The sequence below is a fragment of the Callithrix jacchus genome, chromosome 20 (genome assembly GCF_049354715.1).
Source record: "Callithrix jacchus isolate 240 chromosome 20, calJac240_pri, whole genome shotgun sequence".
NCBI lineage: Eukaryota > Metazoa > Chordata > Mammalia > Primates > Cebidae > Callithrix > Callithrix jacchus.
Genome location: NC_133521.1, coordinates 25,784,399 through 25,800,505, shown reverse-complemented (window position 1 = coordinate 25,800,505; position 16,107 = coordinate 25,784,399). Strand labels below are relative to the sequence as shown.

The 16,107-nt window shown below is 53.0% G+C and overlaps 1 protein-coding gene across 6 annotated transcripts in view; it reads right to left on the bottom strand.

Moving 5' to 3' along the window:
* PLA2G15 (phospholipase A2 group XV) overlaps window positions 1–16,107 on the bottom strand; it is a 25,311-nt gene extending 9,204 nt beyond the window's left edge. For 3 of the 6 annotated variants that reach the window (XM_078357561.1, XM_035282324.3, XM_078357563.1), the window contains exons 1-5: window positions 15,724–16,107; window positions 13,349–13,625; window positions 8,758–8,782; window positions 8,258–8,399; window positions 4,375–4,531 (exon numbers count right to left, since the gene is read on the bottom strand). In XM_078357561.1, the coding sequence (XP_078213687.1) occupies window positions 4,375–4,531; window positions 8,258–8,399; window positions 8,758–8,782; window positions 13,349–13,625; window positions 15,724–15,865 (743 nt within the window). In that variant the 5' untranslated portion in view covers window positions 15,866–16,107. Of the gene's footprint in view, window positions 1–4,374; window positions 4,532–8,257; window positions 8,400–8,711; window positions 8,783–12,685; window positions 12,800–13,132; window positions 13,260–13,348; window positions 13,626–14,158; window positions 14,587–14,955; window positions 15,054–15,206; window positions 15,560–15,723 lie in introns of those variants that run through there. The other 3 variants (XM_078357564.1, XM_078357562.1, XM_035282323.3) reach the window with 3 other exon arrangements.

Here is a 16,107-nt window from a genome sequence, read left to right as displayed (position 1 = left end):
GCAGGAGAATTGCTTGAGCCTGGGAGGCGGAGGTTGCAGTGAGCCAAGATCATGCCACTGCGCTCCAGCCTGGGCAACAAAAGCGAAACTCTGTCTCAAAAAAAAAAAACACGACAGGCAGCATGCCCCAGGGCTGCTGTATGGGTGGATGGGCAGGTAGGAGAGGGGTCAAGGCCCAGGGAAATGGTGGGAGCTGGTGGGGAGAGACAGGAGGAAGGCCTTGTGTGGCCCCAGGTAGGCAGAGTTGGGTCCCACTTCCTCTGGGCATTGGACACAGCCGCCAGCCAACCTCCAAATGCATCCTCCATGGAGGAAGGGAATGAACCATGTTCCTATGAGCTGCCTAGTACCCCAGGGCTGTATCACCTGCCAGACTGCAACAAGGCCCAGGGTTTACCCAGCAAATTCCTAAGTGCCATGACATAGGACATGGACCCCAGCTACTTAGTTGAGATCCCTAACAGCCCTTTCTTAGTTTCTTTCTTATTTTTTATTTTGAGACAGGTTCTTACTCTGTTGCTCAGGCTGCAATGCAGTGGGGGAATCACTGCTCACTGTAGACATAACTTCCTGGGTGCAAGTGATCCTCTTACCTCAGCCTCCTGAATAGCTAGGCGGGCACCACCATGCCTGGCTAATTAATTTATTTGTTTGTTTATTTTGTAGGGACAGGGTCACACTATATTGTTTCATACTGGTCTCAAACTCCTGGGCTCAAGTGATCCTCCTTCCTCAGCCTCCCAAAGTGCTGGGATTACAGGTGTGAGCCACAGCACCCAGCCTATTAGTTTTCTAGAACTGTGTAATACAGTACCACAGACCCAGTAGCTTGTAACACCACACGTTATCTCATAGTTTCTGTAGCTGCAGTGCCAAACAGAACCAGACAAGACAGACCCCACCTCAGGGCTCAGTACATGGCTGCTGTACCATCTCCTGTGGGAAGAGAGTCGTCAGGGCCTGAAGAAATGATGGGAACAGAGCGAGGGCCAGGGAGATACCTCATACTGAAGAAAAGCCTTTGTGCCAGGCTAGGAACTTGCTCTGGCCTCCCTCATACCTAGAGGCAAATGTGCGCCCCAAAACACAGGAACCTGGAGCTTCCAGTGGTCCCAAGTCCCACTTGTCCCCTTAGATATCAGCCACAGGAAGCTGACAGGATCCCCACAAATGACCCAGATAACAGCTCCTGAGAGCCCATTCTCTCCAGGGCAATTTGTAGATTATCTCAACAGCCACACAACAAAAGCAGAAAACTGTTCTGGAAAGTCAAAGCTGTTCTGCATTGGGGGAAAATCTAAAGGGGTCAGAGAAGCAGTGAAGGCAGACAGGCCCCCCTTGCTATCAGCTGGCAGCTCCAACTCGCAGCACCTGAGGCCATGTCTCCAGTACAAAAATAGAAATGCACATCAACAGCCCAGAAATAACCCTGATCATAGAACACACAGAGGAGGAAGGAGTCAGCAAAATGGGCATCAAAACAGCTGGCAGGCCAGGGCGGCTGGAGGAGCAGCTAGCTAGTCTCTGGGAAAAACTTTTTTTTTTTTTTTTTTTTGAGATGAAGTTTCACTCCTGTTACCCAGGCTGGAGTGCAGTGGCACGATCTTGGCTCACCGCAACCTCTGCCTTCTGGGTTCAAGCAATTCTCCTGCCTCAGCCTCCCGAGTAGCTGGGACTACAGGTGTGCACCACCACCATGCCCAGCTAATTTTTGTATTTTTGTAGAGACGGGGTTTCACCTTGTTGACCAGGATGGTCTCGATCTCTTGACCTCGTGATCCACCCGCCTCGGCCTCCCAAAGTGCTGGGATTATAGGCGTGAGCCACCGCACCTGGCCTTGAGATACAGTCTTGCTCTGTTGCCCAGGCTAAAGTGCAGTGGCTCAATCTCTGCTCACTGCAACCTCTGCCTCCCAAGTTCAGGTAATTCTCCTGTCTCAGCCTCCCAAGTAGTTGGGATTACAGGTGTGTGCCACCATGCCTGGCTTTTTTTTTGTTTTTTGTTGTTTTTTTTTTTGAGACTAAGTCTCCCACGGTCACCAGGGCTGAAGTGCAATGGCTCAATCTTGGCTCACTGCAACCTCTATCTCCTGGGTTCAAGGATTATCTTGCTTCAGGCTCCCGAGTAGCTGGGATTACAGGCACCCTCCACCATGCCTGGCTAATTTTTTGTATTTTTAGTAGAGATGGGGTTTTGCTATGTTGGCCAGGCTGGTTTCAAACTCCTAATCTCATGATCCACCTGCCTCAGCCTCCCAAAGTGCTGGGATTACAGGCGTGAGCCACTGTGCCCAGCCTTAATTTTTGTATTTTTAGTAGAGACGGAGTTTCACCGTGTTGGCCAGGCTGGTCTTGAACTCCTGACCTCAAGTGATCTGCCCATCTTGGCCTCCCAAAGTCCTGGGATTACAGGCATGAGCCCTCACACCCATCTGGGAAAAACTTTTAATTTGGGAGACTCCATTCAACTTAGACATTTATCGGGCACCAACTATGTTTCTGGTCCTACTGCTATAGAGATAAAACAGAGATACATTCCCTCCCTACTCAGAGCTCAACCTGAGAGGGAACCTCAGCGCAGAGCCACACATTCTGGGTTTGAATTCTGATTCTAATATTTATTAACTGAGTGAGCACAGGGAATTTTGTAACCTTGTTGAGCTTCCAGATTTCCCAGCTGTAAAGGAGGTTTAAAAACCACCTGTTGGCAAATAACACTGGTGGGGGGGAAAAAAAGGAAATAAAACAGCACCTATTTCATAATGGGGTTGCTGTAAGATAGGTGAAAGAAAGCATATAAAATGTACAGTGCCTGTGCAATTTGGGGAAACATCCCCAGAGAGAAATTTGGACAGGTGATGAGGTTTAGAAGAAACAAGCATGGGGCTTGGTAGAAGGAGAGGTGAACCTCTCTGGAGAGTCAAAAGGGAGATGTCAGCTGGGCACAGTGGCTCATGCCCGTAATCCCAGCACTTTGGGAGGCCAAGGCGGTGTATCACCTGAGGTCGGGAGTTCAAGACCAGCCTGACCAACATAGAGAAACCCTGTCTCTACTAAAAACAAAAAAAAATCCAAAATTAGCTGGGTGTGGTGGTGCATGTGCCTGTAATCCCAGCTACTCAGGAGGCTGAGGCAGGAGAGTCACTTGACCCAGGGAGGTGGAGGTTGTGGTGAGCCGAGATTATACCATTGCACTCCAGCCTGGGCAACAAGAGCAAAACTCAATCTCAAAAAAAAAAAAAAAAGGAAGATGTCACAGAAGGACCAGGTTTTTGATTTGTTGTTGTTGTTGTTTTGACACAGGGTCTTGCTCTGCCGCCCAGGCTGGAGTACAGTGGTGCAATCTCTGCTTACTGCAACCTCTGCCTCCCTGGCTCAACCGATTCTCCTGCCTTAGCCTCCCTGGCTCAACGGATTCTCCTGCCTTAGCCTCCCAAGTAGCTGGGACTATAGGCGCATGCCACCATGCCTGTCTAATTTTTTTTTTTTTTTTTTGGTAGAGAGGGTGTTTCACCATGTTGCCCAGGCTCATCTTGAACTCCTGAGCCCAGGCGATCTGCCTGCCTCAACTTCCTGAAGTGCTGGGATTATAGCACTTCAGGAAGTGCTATAAATGTGCTCCCATTCACCCTTTAAAACACGACCCTAAGCCACTGTGCCTGGCTTAGGGTCGTGTTTTAAAGGGTGAATGGGAGCACATTTATCGGGCAAAGGGTGTAGAAGTAGATTCCAGGCCAAAAGAACAGCAGGTGCAAAACCATGGCATGTCCCAAGAAGAACAAGCAGCTGGAGAGGCAGGGGAGGCCGAGCCACAGGAAAGGAAAGGGGTGGGGGCCATGCCGAGGCTCTGAATAGAGACTGGGGCACAGAAATTGTGTGTAGGCAGGCATGGTGGCTCATGCCTATAATTCCAGCACTTTGGGAGGCTGAGGTGGGCAGACTACTTGAGCTCAGGAGTTCAAGACCAGCATGGCTAACATGGTGAAACACCATCTTCACTAAAAATACAAAAATTAGCCAGGCATGGTGGTGGGTACCTATAGTCCCAGCTACTCGAGAGGCTTGAACTTGGAAGGCAGAGGTTGCAGTAAGCTGAGATGTCTGAGTGACAGTGAGACTCCATCTCAAAAAAAAAAAAAAAAAAATTGTGTGCAAACATGAGAGGCCAGGGCTGAAGAGTAGAGAACAAGGGCAGCAGGAAGGGAAAGTTAGTTCTGCTTGGAGTGCAGAGGTGGTACTGACCAGACTAGACCAGATCAGACCGAGGAAGGAGAGAGGTCAATGACCTCTTGAGATGAGGACAGAAGAAACAGGCTCTGGAGGCCTCTCAGGCACCGTTGGTGAGCAGCACCCCCTGTGTGCCCCAGCCCCCACCTGATATTGTCAATCCAGCAGTCAATGATGACAGGCAGCAGCAGTTCCAGGTTCAGCCAGATTGTGAAGTAGCTTTCGGTCTTCTTGGAACAGAGGTAGTGCACCACTGTTGGCTTGTCCAACTTGGCTTCCAGTTGGTTGCCCAAATCACCAGGGACTGCAGGGGAGCACAGGACATGAGTGAGCCCTCAGTCTAGCAGGTTTGAGACTCCCAAGAACTTCGATCTCTGCAGCAGGACCCCTGAAGAGCCACAAATACTATGGCAGACCTCTGCAGTTCCACAACTCAAATTAAAGCACAGTGCTGGGGGCAGGAAATTCAGAGAACAGGGACCTTGACTCAAAAACCAGGGAGCCATCTTTGTGTAGAAAAGCTGCTACTGCAGTGTGGTGCAGAGATGCCCGTGGGGGCTAGGGAGAGGCCTGACATGTTTGAGGAAAGGCCCTAACATTTGTCTCCAACTCCAGATAGAGTAAGTCTTTTTATCTCCAGATAAAGTAAGTAGGTAGGTTCACTGGAACATCCTCCTGGGCCATTCAGATTATTGGAAGGGGGTTCAGGGTGAAGTCACTCCCCATGCTAGGCCTCAGTTTCCATATCTGTTAAATGAGATCTTAGTCTGAATCACCCCCAACAAGCACAGACACACCTCTACACAGTTTCTATGGTTAACGGACCCAGATGGAAGCTCTGCCTGGGAGGAGCAGCTTGCAGACCCCTTTACATTCCAGAACCTCCAAAGTTTGGCCAAGGCCCTGTCATTAGATATATACCCTCGAGGCCAGGTGTGGTGGCTCATGCCTGTAATCCCAGCACTTTGGGAGGCCGAGGCGGGTGTATCACTTGAGGTCAGTAGTTCAAGACCAGCCTGGCCAACATGGTAAAACCCCATCTCTACTAAAAATACAAAAAGTTACCTGGGCATAGAGGCACACGCCCATAATCCCAGCTACTACTCGGGAGGCCTGAGACAGAAGAATTGCTTGAACCCTGGAGGTGGAGGTTGCAGTGAGCCAAGATTGTGCCATCCATTGCACTCTAGCCTGGATGACAGGATAAAACCCGGGCTCAAAGAAAAAAAAAAGATATATACCCTGGAGGCTTGAACCCAAAAGTCTTCCACCCATAGCTATCCCAGGCTACAAAGAAGACAGGGCCCCATTCTCCCTGAGAGAGGGAGAAGGAAACAGAACAGACCCCTGGATCACTTAGCCAAAATTCAATAGGAGAAAGTATCCAGGACAGGCTTGTAGGAGGGAAATGAACAAAAACACAGCTGAGAGAAGCTTACATCAGCACCTGCCGACCTACCAAGGGCCCAAGTCTTACTCAAGGCCAGAGTCCAGTAAGGTTCCGGAGAGCAGATCATCTGGAGGGCCCTGGCATGGCTGGGAGCCCGTGTTGGAGACAGCCACCCTGAACCAGAGCCATTCTCGCCACAGTCCAGGCCCTAGGGTGACTCCTCTCCATCTCAGCCAGCCTGATCAGTCCACTCAGAACTCTGGGGCCCTGGTGACACCCAAGTCCCTCCCCACTGCTTCGAAGCCCTTCACAGTCTTATTACTCCCAGTGACCTTTCGGGCCTGACCTGCCCCTACATGCCATGATCTCGCCACTTCCCAAACACAGCCCCATTTGGGATCCGTGATCATCGAGTAAAAAACCAGTGCTTGGCTCTCCTGGACATTCACTGGGCACTGACTATAAATATACAGTCCTGCATAGTGTGTGCCCTCCCTGAGCACCGTCCCAGTGTCTTCAGGGTGCCATGGGAGGCAGGGGTGGCATCTGCCTTCACTTCCCTTCATGGTGTGGGTACAGAGGCAGGGAGTCCCCATCACAACAGCCTCTGGATGATATGCCTGAGGACTGGGCAAGGAGTGGGCAGAGACCCTGGTCACTGTCTCTACCAAAGGGGAAGTGGCTGAAAGAGGAAGTCATCAGATATGCTTTACTCAGATGCTCCTTGCCCTGGTCAGGCTGTGTGGCCTCTAAAAATAGCAGTGGCCACTTCCTGAGACCCTCTGTGCCTGAAACTAGGACAAGAGCCATCCGTATGCCTTTCACTTCCAGTAACACTGGGAGGGGACGGCCTTATTATTTCCACTTAACAGATGAGGAGACTGAGGCTGTAAGAGGTGGAAATGGCCTTGCCTATGCTCCCTTCCCCTTGCCTAGGGTCTTCTGTATCACATCTCTGGTCTCTATTTCCTACACCATTTCAGGACCCGCCCCTAGAGGATTCCGATCCTCTGATGGCCAAGGTCAGATCCCTGCTCTGTGCCCAGGAGCTGCTTGTCCACTGCCCACCGTGAGGTCTCCCAGGGCTAAGGCCAGCAGTCTCATTCCCTGAGAAGCTGGGCAGGTTAGGGCTCCTGCTGCTCTGTGATTCTGGGTGGGGACTGAGGCTCTTCTGCTGTGACCTAGGATAAACAGACTGACGTATTGATGAGTGTGGTTAGCAATAATCCAGGCAAAATGGCTGTGTGCCAGTCACAGACCACGTGCTTCCCAATGCCACACCCCTCAGACTTAGAACTCTGCAGGCCCACCTTAGGACTCCCTGAGGGCCTCAAGATAAAGTCCAGATCACCCAACCAGTCACAAGGCCTGTGCAGTCCACTCCTCCCCTGATTCGATCACAGGAGGCCTAGGATGCTCATCTCTCTTCCCCTGCCCAGTACTCTCTCCTGGCTTTAGCTCCACCTGTATACTCCAGGAACCCTTACTTGACACCCACCCATCAGTGCTGGGTTTGTGGATTCTCTGTGCTTGCCAAACACAGACTTCCTCTCTGGGGATCATTGTTATTTCCATCCTGCAAGCTTGGGGAAGGTGGGACCAAGTCTGCCCAAATCCCATGGTGAACCTGGGCCAGGTATCCCCCTGGAGCATTTCCGGACCAGGAACTCCTGATGGGGGCCTTTCTGGCACCACCCTGCAAACTCTAACCTTCTGTGATTTGCATCGTCCTCATTTAAAGTACTCTCAGCAGAAAGAGCATGGAGATCACACTGCACTAGACTCCCTGTGTAACTCATGCCTCGGATGACTCTGCCTTCAGGAATCCTGGCTGGCCACGGACACGCCAGCTCTGGATGAGAGTGACAGCCTGAATAAGGCACTCAAGGCCCCCTAGAGAGAGGTCTCATCCCTGCCCATCCCCACAAAGAAATACTGTGGCCAATATAGAATTGCCAGGGTTGTGATCAAGGAGTGGGGTGGGCAGGGGAGGTCACCGAGACCCAAAATAGTCTAGCCTAGTCCAAGCATGTGTGGCAGGGTAAGAGTACGAGCAGGTTGCCTGACACAGGCTCATGGCCATTGTCCCAACCCTTTCCCTTCAGTTTCCCTCAGGCAGTGGCACATATCTGATAAGTTATGGAAGTTGATGGCCCCTAGGAGAACAATCCTTTCCCTAAGAAGGTTCCTTTCAGTAATGCTTTCAAGAATATGTGGCTGGAGGGGTCGAGGGTGACAGCCTCCTAGCCAGGCCCAGGTCATGCAGAGGTCAACTCGGGGCCACTCTACACACTCCCACCACCCCTCAGGAGTGGGGCCCAACCATCTGTCTTTCCAGCTAAAAAAACTGGATAAGGGGAGGCAAGGCTTGGGAATGATGTGGACAGGTGGAAATATGAATAACCAGATGGTAAGTCTCCCACTCACTCCCATTTTCTACCAGGGCAGGAGGTGGGGGGGGGGGGGCTGACCACACCCACGCCCAGCAAGGCGGAAGGTGGGCCGGCAGATCTAGATCACCTGTGACAAGACAGACATCAAATACGCTACCCCATCCTGTGACTGGAACAGATGCAGACCATGAAGGCAGCCCCGCCCGCAGCCCGTCCAGCCCGACCCACCACCAGACCCGTGCCTCACCCAGCACCACCGAGGGGTGTCGTCCGGCCGGGAGCGCGGGGTCTGCGAGCAGCATTAGCAGCAGCAAGAGGAACAGGAGGCCATCCGGGAGCAGCCGCACACGGTAGGGGCGGAGGTGGGGGCCCATGGTGTGCGACGGTCGCTGCAGGTCCAAGGTGCAGGTTCAGCGGTCTGGGCTCTCGCTAGGGCGGGGGTGGCGGCGACGCGCTTAACCCCGCCGCCCGCATCCCCCTCATCCCCCGGGCCAATCAGGGCCCGCCTCCCGCAAACGGTCGGCCAATAGGGACTCGCCGGCATATACGTCCCTCCCAGTCGGAGCTCGCCGCCCCGCCCTTGCTCAACCCCCTGTGCCCTGGACCATGCTGCGCGCCGAGCGCATCGATGGATTGAGGTACTGCCAGGCTCCGGGCTCTCAGCCGCCCACCCGGGCACCCAGGTCGCCGCTGCTGTGTACCTCACCCAGCCCTGGGTACCCGAAATCCACGCTGCGTAGCCCTCACCTGGCGCTTCCCTGACCTGGAGAATCTGAAACGGACAAGACCGAGAGAGGATAAAGGGTGCAGCGCTAGCCGCTGTTGAGCGACCCGGGTCAAAGCAAGAAGAAGGGAAGTGAGACCCGGACAGTTCTTGGGCCTCATGTGACCAGGAGCTGACCAGGGCCTTTGTGCAACCCCTACACCAATTCTTAGCACACCCTGCTCCGAGGGCACCTGGGTTCGGCCAGTCGGCCCTTGTAACTGTCTGCCCGGGGTACAGATGCGGGGGAACCAGGAGAGACCAGGTCAGCACGTTCAGTTCCCAAGAAGGAGGTTAAACTGTTCGTTTTAAGGGCGGAGTGCAGCGTCACCCCGCCAGTCGCGGGCGGGCGCAGGGGTGGGAGTGGGTTTGTGCCTCGACCTTGCGCCATGGGCCATCTGCAAGTTCCCCTGTAGAGCAGAAGAGTCATCAGGAGTTCGTGCTCCTCTCCGCTCAAGCAAATCTGAGGAACCAGAGAGGACATGGACTCCCTGCACCAGGAAGCAGGGGCGAACAGAATGGGCAAAGACCTGACAGCCGGTTATCTGCTGGCACCATAGGTCACTGTGGGATAGAGGGACCAGAGTGCTTGGGAAATAGAGGTCTTGATCCTCCACACACAACCCCTTCGAAGGGGCATCTGCACCCTGGTCATCCCACCTGCCCAAGACCTTTGTCCTCCTGCCCCTTCCTTCATTCTTCTTGGTAAGCAGCCAAGAAGAATGAAGGAAGGGGCAGGAGGCTATGAAGCCACTATATTGCCCTGCCCTCCTCGAGTTCTTATAGTGAAATATGTTGGTGACTGGGCTACCTACCACCACTCCCTTTTTCTTTTTCTTTCTTTCTTTTTTTTTTTTTTTTTTGAGACAGAGTCTCTCTGTCACCCAAGCATGAAGTGCAGTGGCTCCATCACGGCTCATTGCAGACTTGACCTTTCGGGCTCAAGCAATCCTTCCAACCCGAGCCTCCTGAGTAGCTGGGACTACAGGTGTACACCCACACGCTCAGCTAGGTTTTTAAATTTTTTGTAGTGTTGGCGTCTCACTATGTTGCCCAGGCCAGTCTTGAACTACTGGCCTTAAGTGATTCACCTGCCCAGCCTCCCAAAGTGCTGAGATTACAGGTGTGTACCACCATGCACAGCCCCACCCTCTCTTAAGGTCCAGCCATCTGCCCCTAAGGCCCTGGCTCAGGACTCCCACTCCCAAATCCCCTACTTCCCCCACCTTCACCCGTGTCCCAACAGAAGGTTGCTGAAGCCCCATCTGGTGAAAACCCAGTGAGGGAGACCATAGAGACGCTTCTGCAGGCCTAGGGAAGGGCAGGAATCCAGTCAAAGGTTAAGTGGGGGAAGGGAGGGATCAAGAGGACCAGGGCCACCCTGGAGTCTGGCCACAGTCTAAACATCTTGCCAGCCCCGCAGCATCAGGTGACTATGGGCCCCTGGAAGGGTAGCCCTGTCCTCAAGAGGGGTTGCCTGGTGCTTCACTCCCACAGGCCTTACACTTGTTAGGAACCAGAGCCATTAGGGGCAGGATGGCAAGGCCCAGTCAGCAATGTCCAATGCTGGCACTGTGGAGAACGGTCAGAAGGTGAGGGTCCTCCCTTTTCGTTGTGACTCTGCCATCCACCCAATCCCCAGTCTGCAGACCTGGCATCATCCTGAGCTCTGGATGCCTCCACGCTTCTCAGAACCACAACTCAGGTGGTCATAAGGGCTTGCCGGCTCTACCCTCCCCAAACTACACTACCCTATTCCCACAACAGCCTCGTCACTGATGTCCCAATGCACACCCACGTTCCTGTGGGTTGTTCTCCACATGACAGGCTAACACCATTTTTTTTTTTTTTGAGATGGAGTCTTGCTCTGTCGTCCAGGCGGGAGGTGCAGTGGCACGATCTCGGCTCACTGCAACCTCTGCCTCCCAGGTTCAGGCGATTCTTCTGCCTCAGCCACCCGAGTAGCTGGGATTACAGGTGTCTGCCACCACGCCCAGCTAATTTTTGTATGGGCCCAGTGACTCACGCCTGTAATCCCAGCACTTTGGGAGGCTGAGGCAGATGGATTCATGAGGTTAGGAGTTAGAGACCAACCTGGCCAACATGATGGAACCCCACCTCTACTAAAAATACAACAAATTAGCAAGGCATGGTGTCACACACCTGTAATACCAGCTACTCTGGATGCTGAGGCAGGAGAATCGCTTGAACCCAGGAGGCAGAGGTTGTGGTGAGCAGAGATTATGCCACAGCACTCCTGCCTGGGCGACAGAGCAAGACTCTGTCAAAAAACAAAACAAAACAAACTGTCTTTTGTGGGGGAAATTTTGTAACTGTAAAGAATCTCTATTAACATAGCTAGATCTTTTTCTTCCAGGTCCTCCCAATCCTGAAGAGATTAAGAGTCTAGCACCTTTTAAAGGTCTGAATAGGAAATATTTGTCATTTATTATATCTAAGGGCAGCTTAGAGACATGCCTGTAATCCCAGCACTTTGGGAGGCCAAGGAGGGTGGATCACCTGATGTCAGGAGTTGAAGACCAGCCAGTCCAACATGGCAAAACCCATCTCTACAAAAACAGAAAAATTAGCTGGGCATGGTGGCAGGCACCTGTAGTCTCAGCTACTCAGGAGGCTGAAGCAAGAGAATCACTTGAACCTGGGAGGCAGAGGTTGCACTGAGCAAGATTGCGTCACTGCACTCCAACCTGGGAAACAGAGCAAGACTCCACCTAAAAAAAAATAGTATCCAGATATTTTACAGAGTTTGACTCTTTTCATTGACAGAATAAATCCAGAGACTGAAGAGCCACACCAGTTGTGGTATCTTCCTTGGGACAGCATATAGCCTAATAGCCTTCACCTCTCCTGCCACCAGGCCCTTTGCACTCCCTCTTGCTGACCTAAGCTCCAAGCTCCCCTACCTGGACCAGGTAATCCAGGACTTGAGGCAACCAAACTAAGACCAGGGCTTTCCGAGCTGATTTGGTGGTCAAAGCTGAGTCCATTCAGAGACAGGTGGAATCTCCCTAAAGCTCATGGCTCAGCAGGCCCCCCGTTCCTCTGCCACCACTCTCCCTGCAGTCACAGGAGGCCTAACACTGATCCAGCCACAACAGAACTCTGCAGGCAAAGGGCCCAGAACAGAGATCATGCCACTGCACTCCAGCCTGGGCAATAGAGCAAAACTCTGTCTCAATAAAATAAAATAGGCCGGGTGCAGTGGCTCACACCTGTAATCTCAGCACTTTGGGAGGCTGAGGCCAGCCGATTGCCTGAGCTCAGGAGTTCAAGATTAGCCTGGCCAACATGACAAAACCCCGTCTACCGAGTACCAACTTGGCTGTAGAGACCCCCACCCAGGCGTCACTGAAGGAAATGAGAGGCAGACACCCAGATAGAAGAGCAAAGTGGGTCTATCCCGGGGTCCAGCAGCCTTCCAAGCTGAAAGCCTCAGGGGCTGACAGCTTTCCAGGCTGAAGGCCCCAAGTAGACACTGACCCAGTTATTTAGTCTCTCTGAACAGGTGATTATTATTAATTAACAGGTGTTCTGTGTTTTCTCATAACAAAATATGCCAAGTAAGCAGCTGGTGCTTGCTTACCACTGATCACAAATAAACTAAAAAGTATTCTCCACAAGGGAGCCACAGGGGCAGGGTCAGATATCTTAAAGAATGGATTTAACAGGTGTAGGATATTTATATATTGTCCTGCCACTTTGGAATGCCCCAAGTCATTTTCTACTGGGCGGGGGGAGCGGTGGATAGGTTTTCCTTGCCCCATCGTTCTTCCTAGCAAACAATATATGCTATCATACACTCAGCATTCATCAATATTCATAAACTTAACATTTCTCAACACCCATCTCTACTAAAAATACAAAAAATTAGCAGGGGGTGGTGGTGCACACCTGTAATCTCAGTTACTCTGGAGGCTAGAGGCACAAGAATCGCTTGAACCCGGGAGGTGGAGGTTCCAGTCACCCAAGATCGTGCCATTGCACTCCAGCCTGGGCGACGAGATTCTGTCTCAAAATAAAAATAAAAATAAAATAGGCCAGGTGCCATGGTTCATGGCTGTAATCCTAGTACTTTGGGAGGCTGAGGAGGGAGGATCATCTGAGGTCAGGAGTTGGAGACCAGCCTGACCATGTAATTTTGTATACTAAAAATACAAAATTAGTCAGGTGTGGTGGAGTATGCCTGTAATCTCAGCTACTCGGAAGGGTGAGGCAGGAGAATCGCTTGAATCTGGGAGGTGGAGGTTGCCATGAGCCGAGATGGTGCCATTGCACTCCAGCCTGGGCAACAAGAGCGAAACTCTGTCTCAAAATAATAATGATAATAATAATAAATACATAAATTAGCCTTGCGTGGTGGCGGGTGCCTGTAATCCCAGCTACTCAGGAGGCCGAGGTGGGAGAATGGCTTGAACCCAGAAGGCGGTGGTTGCAGAGAACCAAGATCGCGCCACTGCACTCCAGTCTGGGCGAGAAGAGCAAAATTTTGTCTCAATCAATCAATCGATCGATCGCCAGAGGGTACTGGCCTGACAGGGGCATAGAAGGCACCACCTTTTCACCACTGTCCTGGTGCTTTGCTCGCCCTTGGGCGCCAGCCCCGCCCCCTCTGGGTCTGGCAACGGAGTCAGCGCGCCCTCTGGCGGATGCTCGGCAGCGACACTGCACAGGCCTGGGATCCCAACCAGTGAGGTGGAGCCCAAGGCTCTGGCTAGAGGGGTAGCCCGCGAGATAAGGAGGGAAGTTGAGAGCGGGGACGGGTCTGGACAGTCGAGGGTGGATCTCCGCGGTGCTCCGCAGCGTCGAATCCTCTTCCACCGCGAGATCTTTCCTGGCCGGGAAGGGAAGGAGGGAGGGCGTTTTTGCACCACTCCTAGACGCCCTGGAGGTTCCAAGAGAACTGCCACACTCCCCGTCCCCCGCAAGAGCCCCGACCCTGTACTGCCCGGGCTTCCTGTCCCCGCGGCAACAGGCTGCCTTTAAGGGTCCAGCCCAGACAGGCTTGAGAGCCAAGGTGAGGGTGGAATTTCGCGAGTATGGGACCCACCGGATCCAGTCCTATCTTCCAAATACCTGGCACGCGTTTTTGAGAAAGGAGCCTGGCCTCTGGCAGCCTGGGTCTTCGGGGACTTGCCTACCTCTCTGCCGTACCAATCTCCTGTTCATTAATTCATGAACCCCAGGGGAGCGAGGAGTGTGGTGGGGGACATTTTTCAGAGAACAGAAATCTCAAACTACAGAGGGGACCGCTGTTGCGGAAGGCAGAAAATCTGGAGGAAGGACTGGGATTAACTAGAGAAGGGGCAGGACTGGAGGGAAGGAAAGGGCACTACTGCAAAGGCCTGTGGCTCGAGGGAGGCTTACCATTGCTGAAATATCCTATGGCAGAAGCAGCTAGCCTTAGACAACAGTTCATTCATTCAGTGACATTCGAGGATCGGATGATGGGGCGGGAAGACAATACACGATTAATTAATCGTGTTGTAGGTTGGTTAAGTTGGGAGGGTTGGGGGTCAGAAATAAGCAATGAGGGACGGTTGGGGGACAGGAGTGCGGATTGTTTAGTAATAATGGGGTGATCTGGGAGGACCCATCTGAAGATGAGTAAGGGATCTCAGCGAAACGGGCTTCCCATCCTTCCCCCCGCCCCCGCGCCAAACGAAATTGGTTGTTAAAGAAGAATCCAAGGGTTGGAGCTGGCCCCGTGTCTCCCGCCTGTAATTCTAGCCCTTCAAGAGGCTGAGGTGGGCGTAGTTCAAGACCAGCCTGGTCAACACGATGAAACCACGTCTCTGCAAAAAATACAAAAATTAGCTGGGTGTGGTGGCGGCGCGCGCCTGTGGTCCCAGCTACTTGGAAGGCTGAGGTGGGAGGATCCCTTGAGCCCCGGGGATGTCGAGGTTGCAGTGAGCAGAGATTGCGCCGTTGCACTCCAGCCTGAGTGACAGAGTGAGACCCCGTCTCAAAAATAATAAATAAGTGAATGAATGAATCCGCCGGGCGCGTTGACTCACACTTGTAATCCTAGCAATTTGGGAGGCTGAGGCGGGTGGATCACCTGAGGTCAGGAATTCGAGACCAGCCTGACCAACATGGTGAAACTCCGTCTCTACTAAAAAAAAAAAAAAAAAAAAAAATTAGCCATGGGTGGTGGTACACACCTGTAATACCAGCTACTTGGGAGGATGAGGCAGGAGAATTGCTTGAATCTGGGAAGCGAAGGTTGCAGTGAGCCGAGATTGCTCCATTGTACTCTAGCCTGGGCAAGAAGAGCAAAACTCCGTCTCAAATAAATAAAAAATTTTAAAAATAAAAATTAAAAATAATCCAAGAGACAGGAATCGTCTTGTTATGGGGGCGGCCGGATGGGCGCCCGGGGGTTTAGGGGAGCCGCACTGTTACCAGCACGTGCCTCAGGTTCACCACCCAGCGGCGACCTGGGCACGCATAAGCGCGTCTTCCGTGGGAATGCGCTCAGGACGGCCAGAGATGCCACAATGGTGCCGTCACCTCGCGAGGGAGGCTACAGGGAAGAGCAGGCGTCGAGACCCACGCTGAAGAGGTAAAAGGGCCTAGAAGTTGCACAGATGAGGTCGCCAGGAGGGACAAGAAGGAGACCGAGTACCGCCCGGACCCTGTACTGTAGGAGTGGAACACAGACAGGAGACAAGGAAGAAGCAATGGGCTTCTAGTGAGCTTTAGGAATACGGCGGTTACGGCCGCGGGTTTAGGAGAGTTGGTTGGAAGGGCGCGGCATGAGGAAGCACCGCCTCCGCCAGGCGCAGGCGCGCTCCCGGACGGGAAGGGGAGGGGCCTTACTTGCGGCCGCGCCCCGCCCCACGAACAAATATTTGACATTCCAGGCTTATCGGGAGGCGGGGCCCGAGGAGCAACATTCTCCCTCCCGCCCCGGCGCCTGATTCTCTTACCGCTTCCGGGGGAGGAGCACGTGAGCAGTGCCGGGTTGAGCGGTCCGAAGATGGGCAGCTGCTCACCGACGCCCGCCTCCACCTCTAGGGAAAGTAAAGTGCTAATTGCTCGAACTCGCCGGGCGAAGGATGCACTTTCCATTCTCTCCCTGTCGCCGTGTCCGGGCGCATGTTCTTTCCGTCCTGGGTGCCTGTTTCTTCAGCTGCCAAGTGGAGCTACGCTGAGCTCTCTCGCCCCAAGCCTTGCCCCTTTCCCGGGTATAAGCTTTAAGGATGCGCCCGGGTGCCCCGGTCTCTCCATTGTCCACGGACTGGATGCAGCGCCGCGTTTGTCCGAAAGCGCGTGGTGCGGCTCCGGTCTGTCTCGAGTTAGGCTAGGCAATC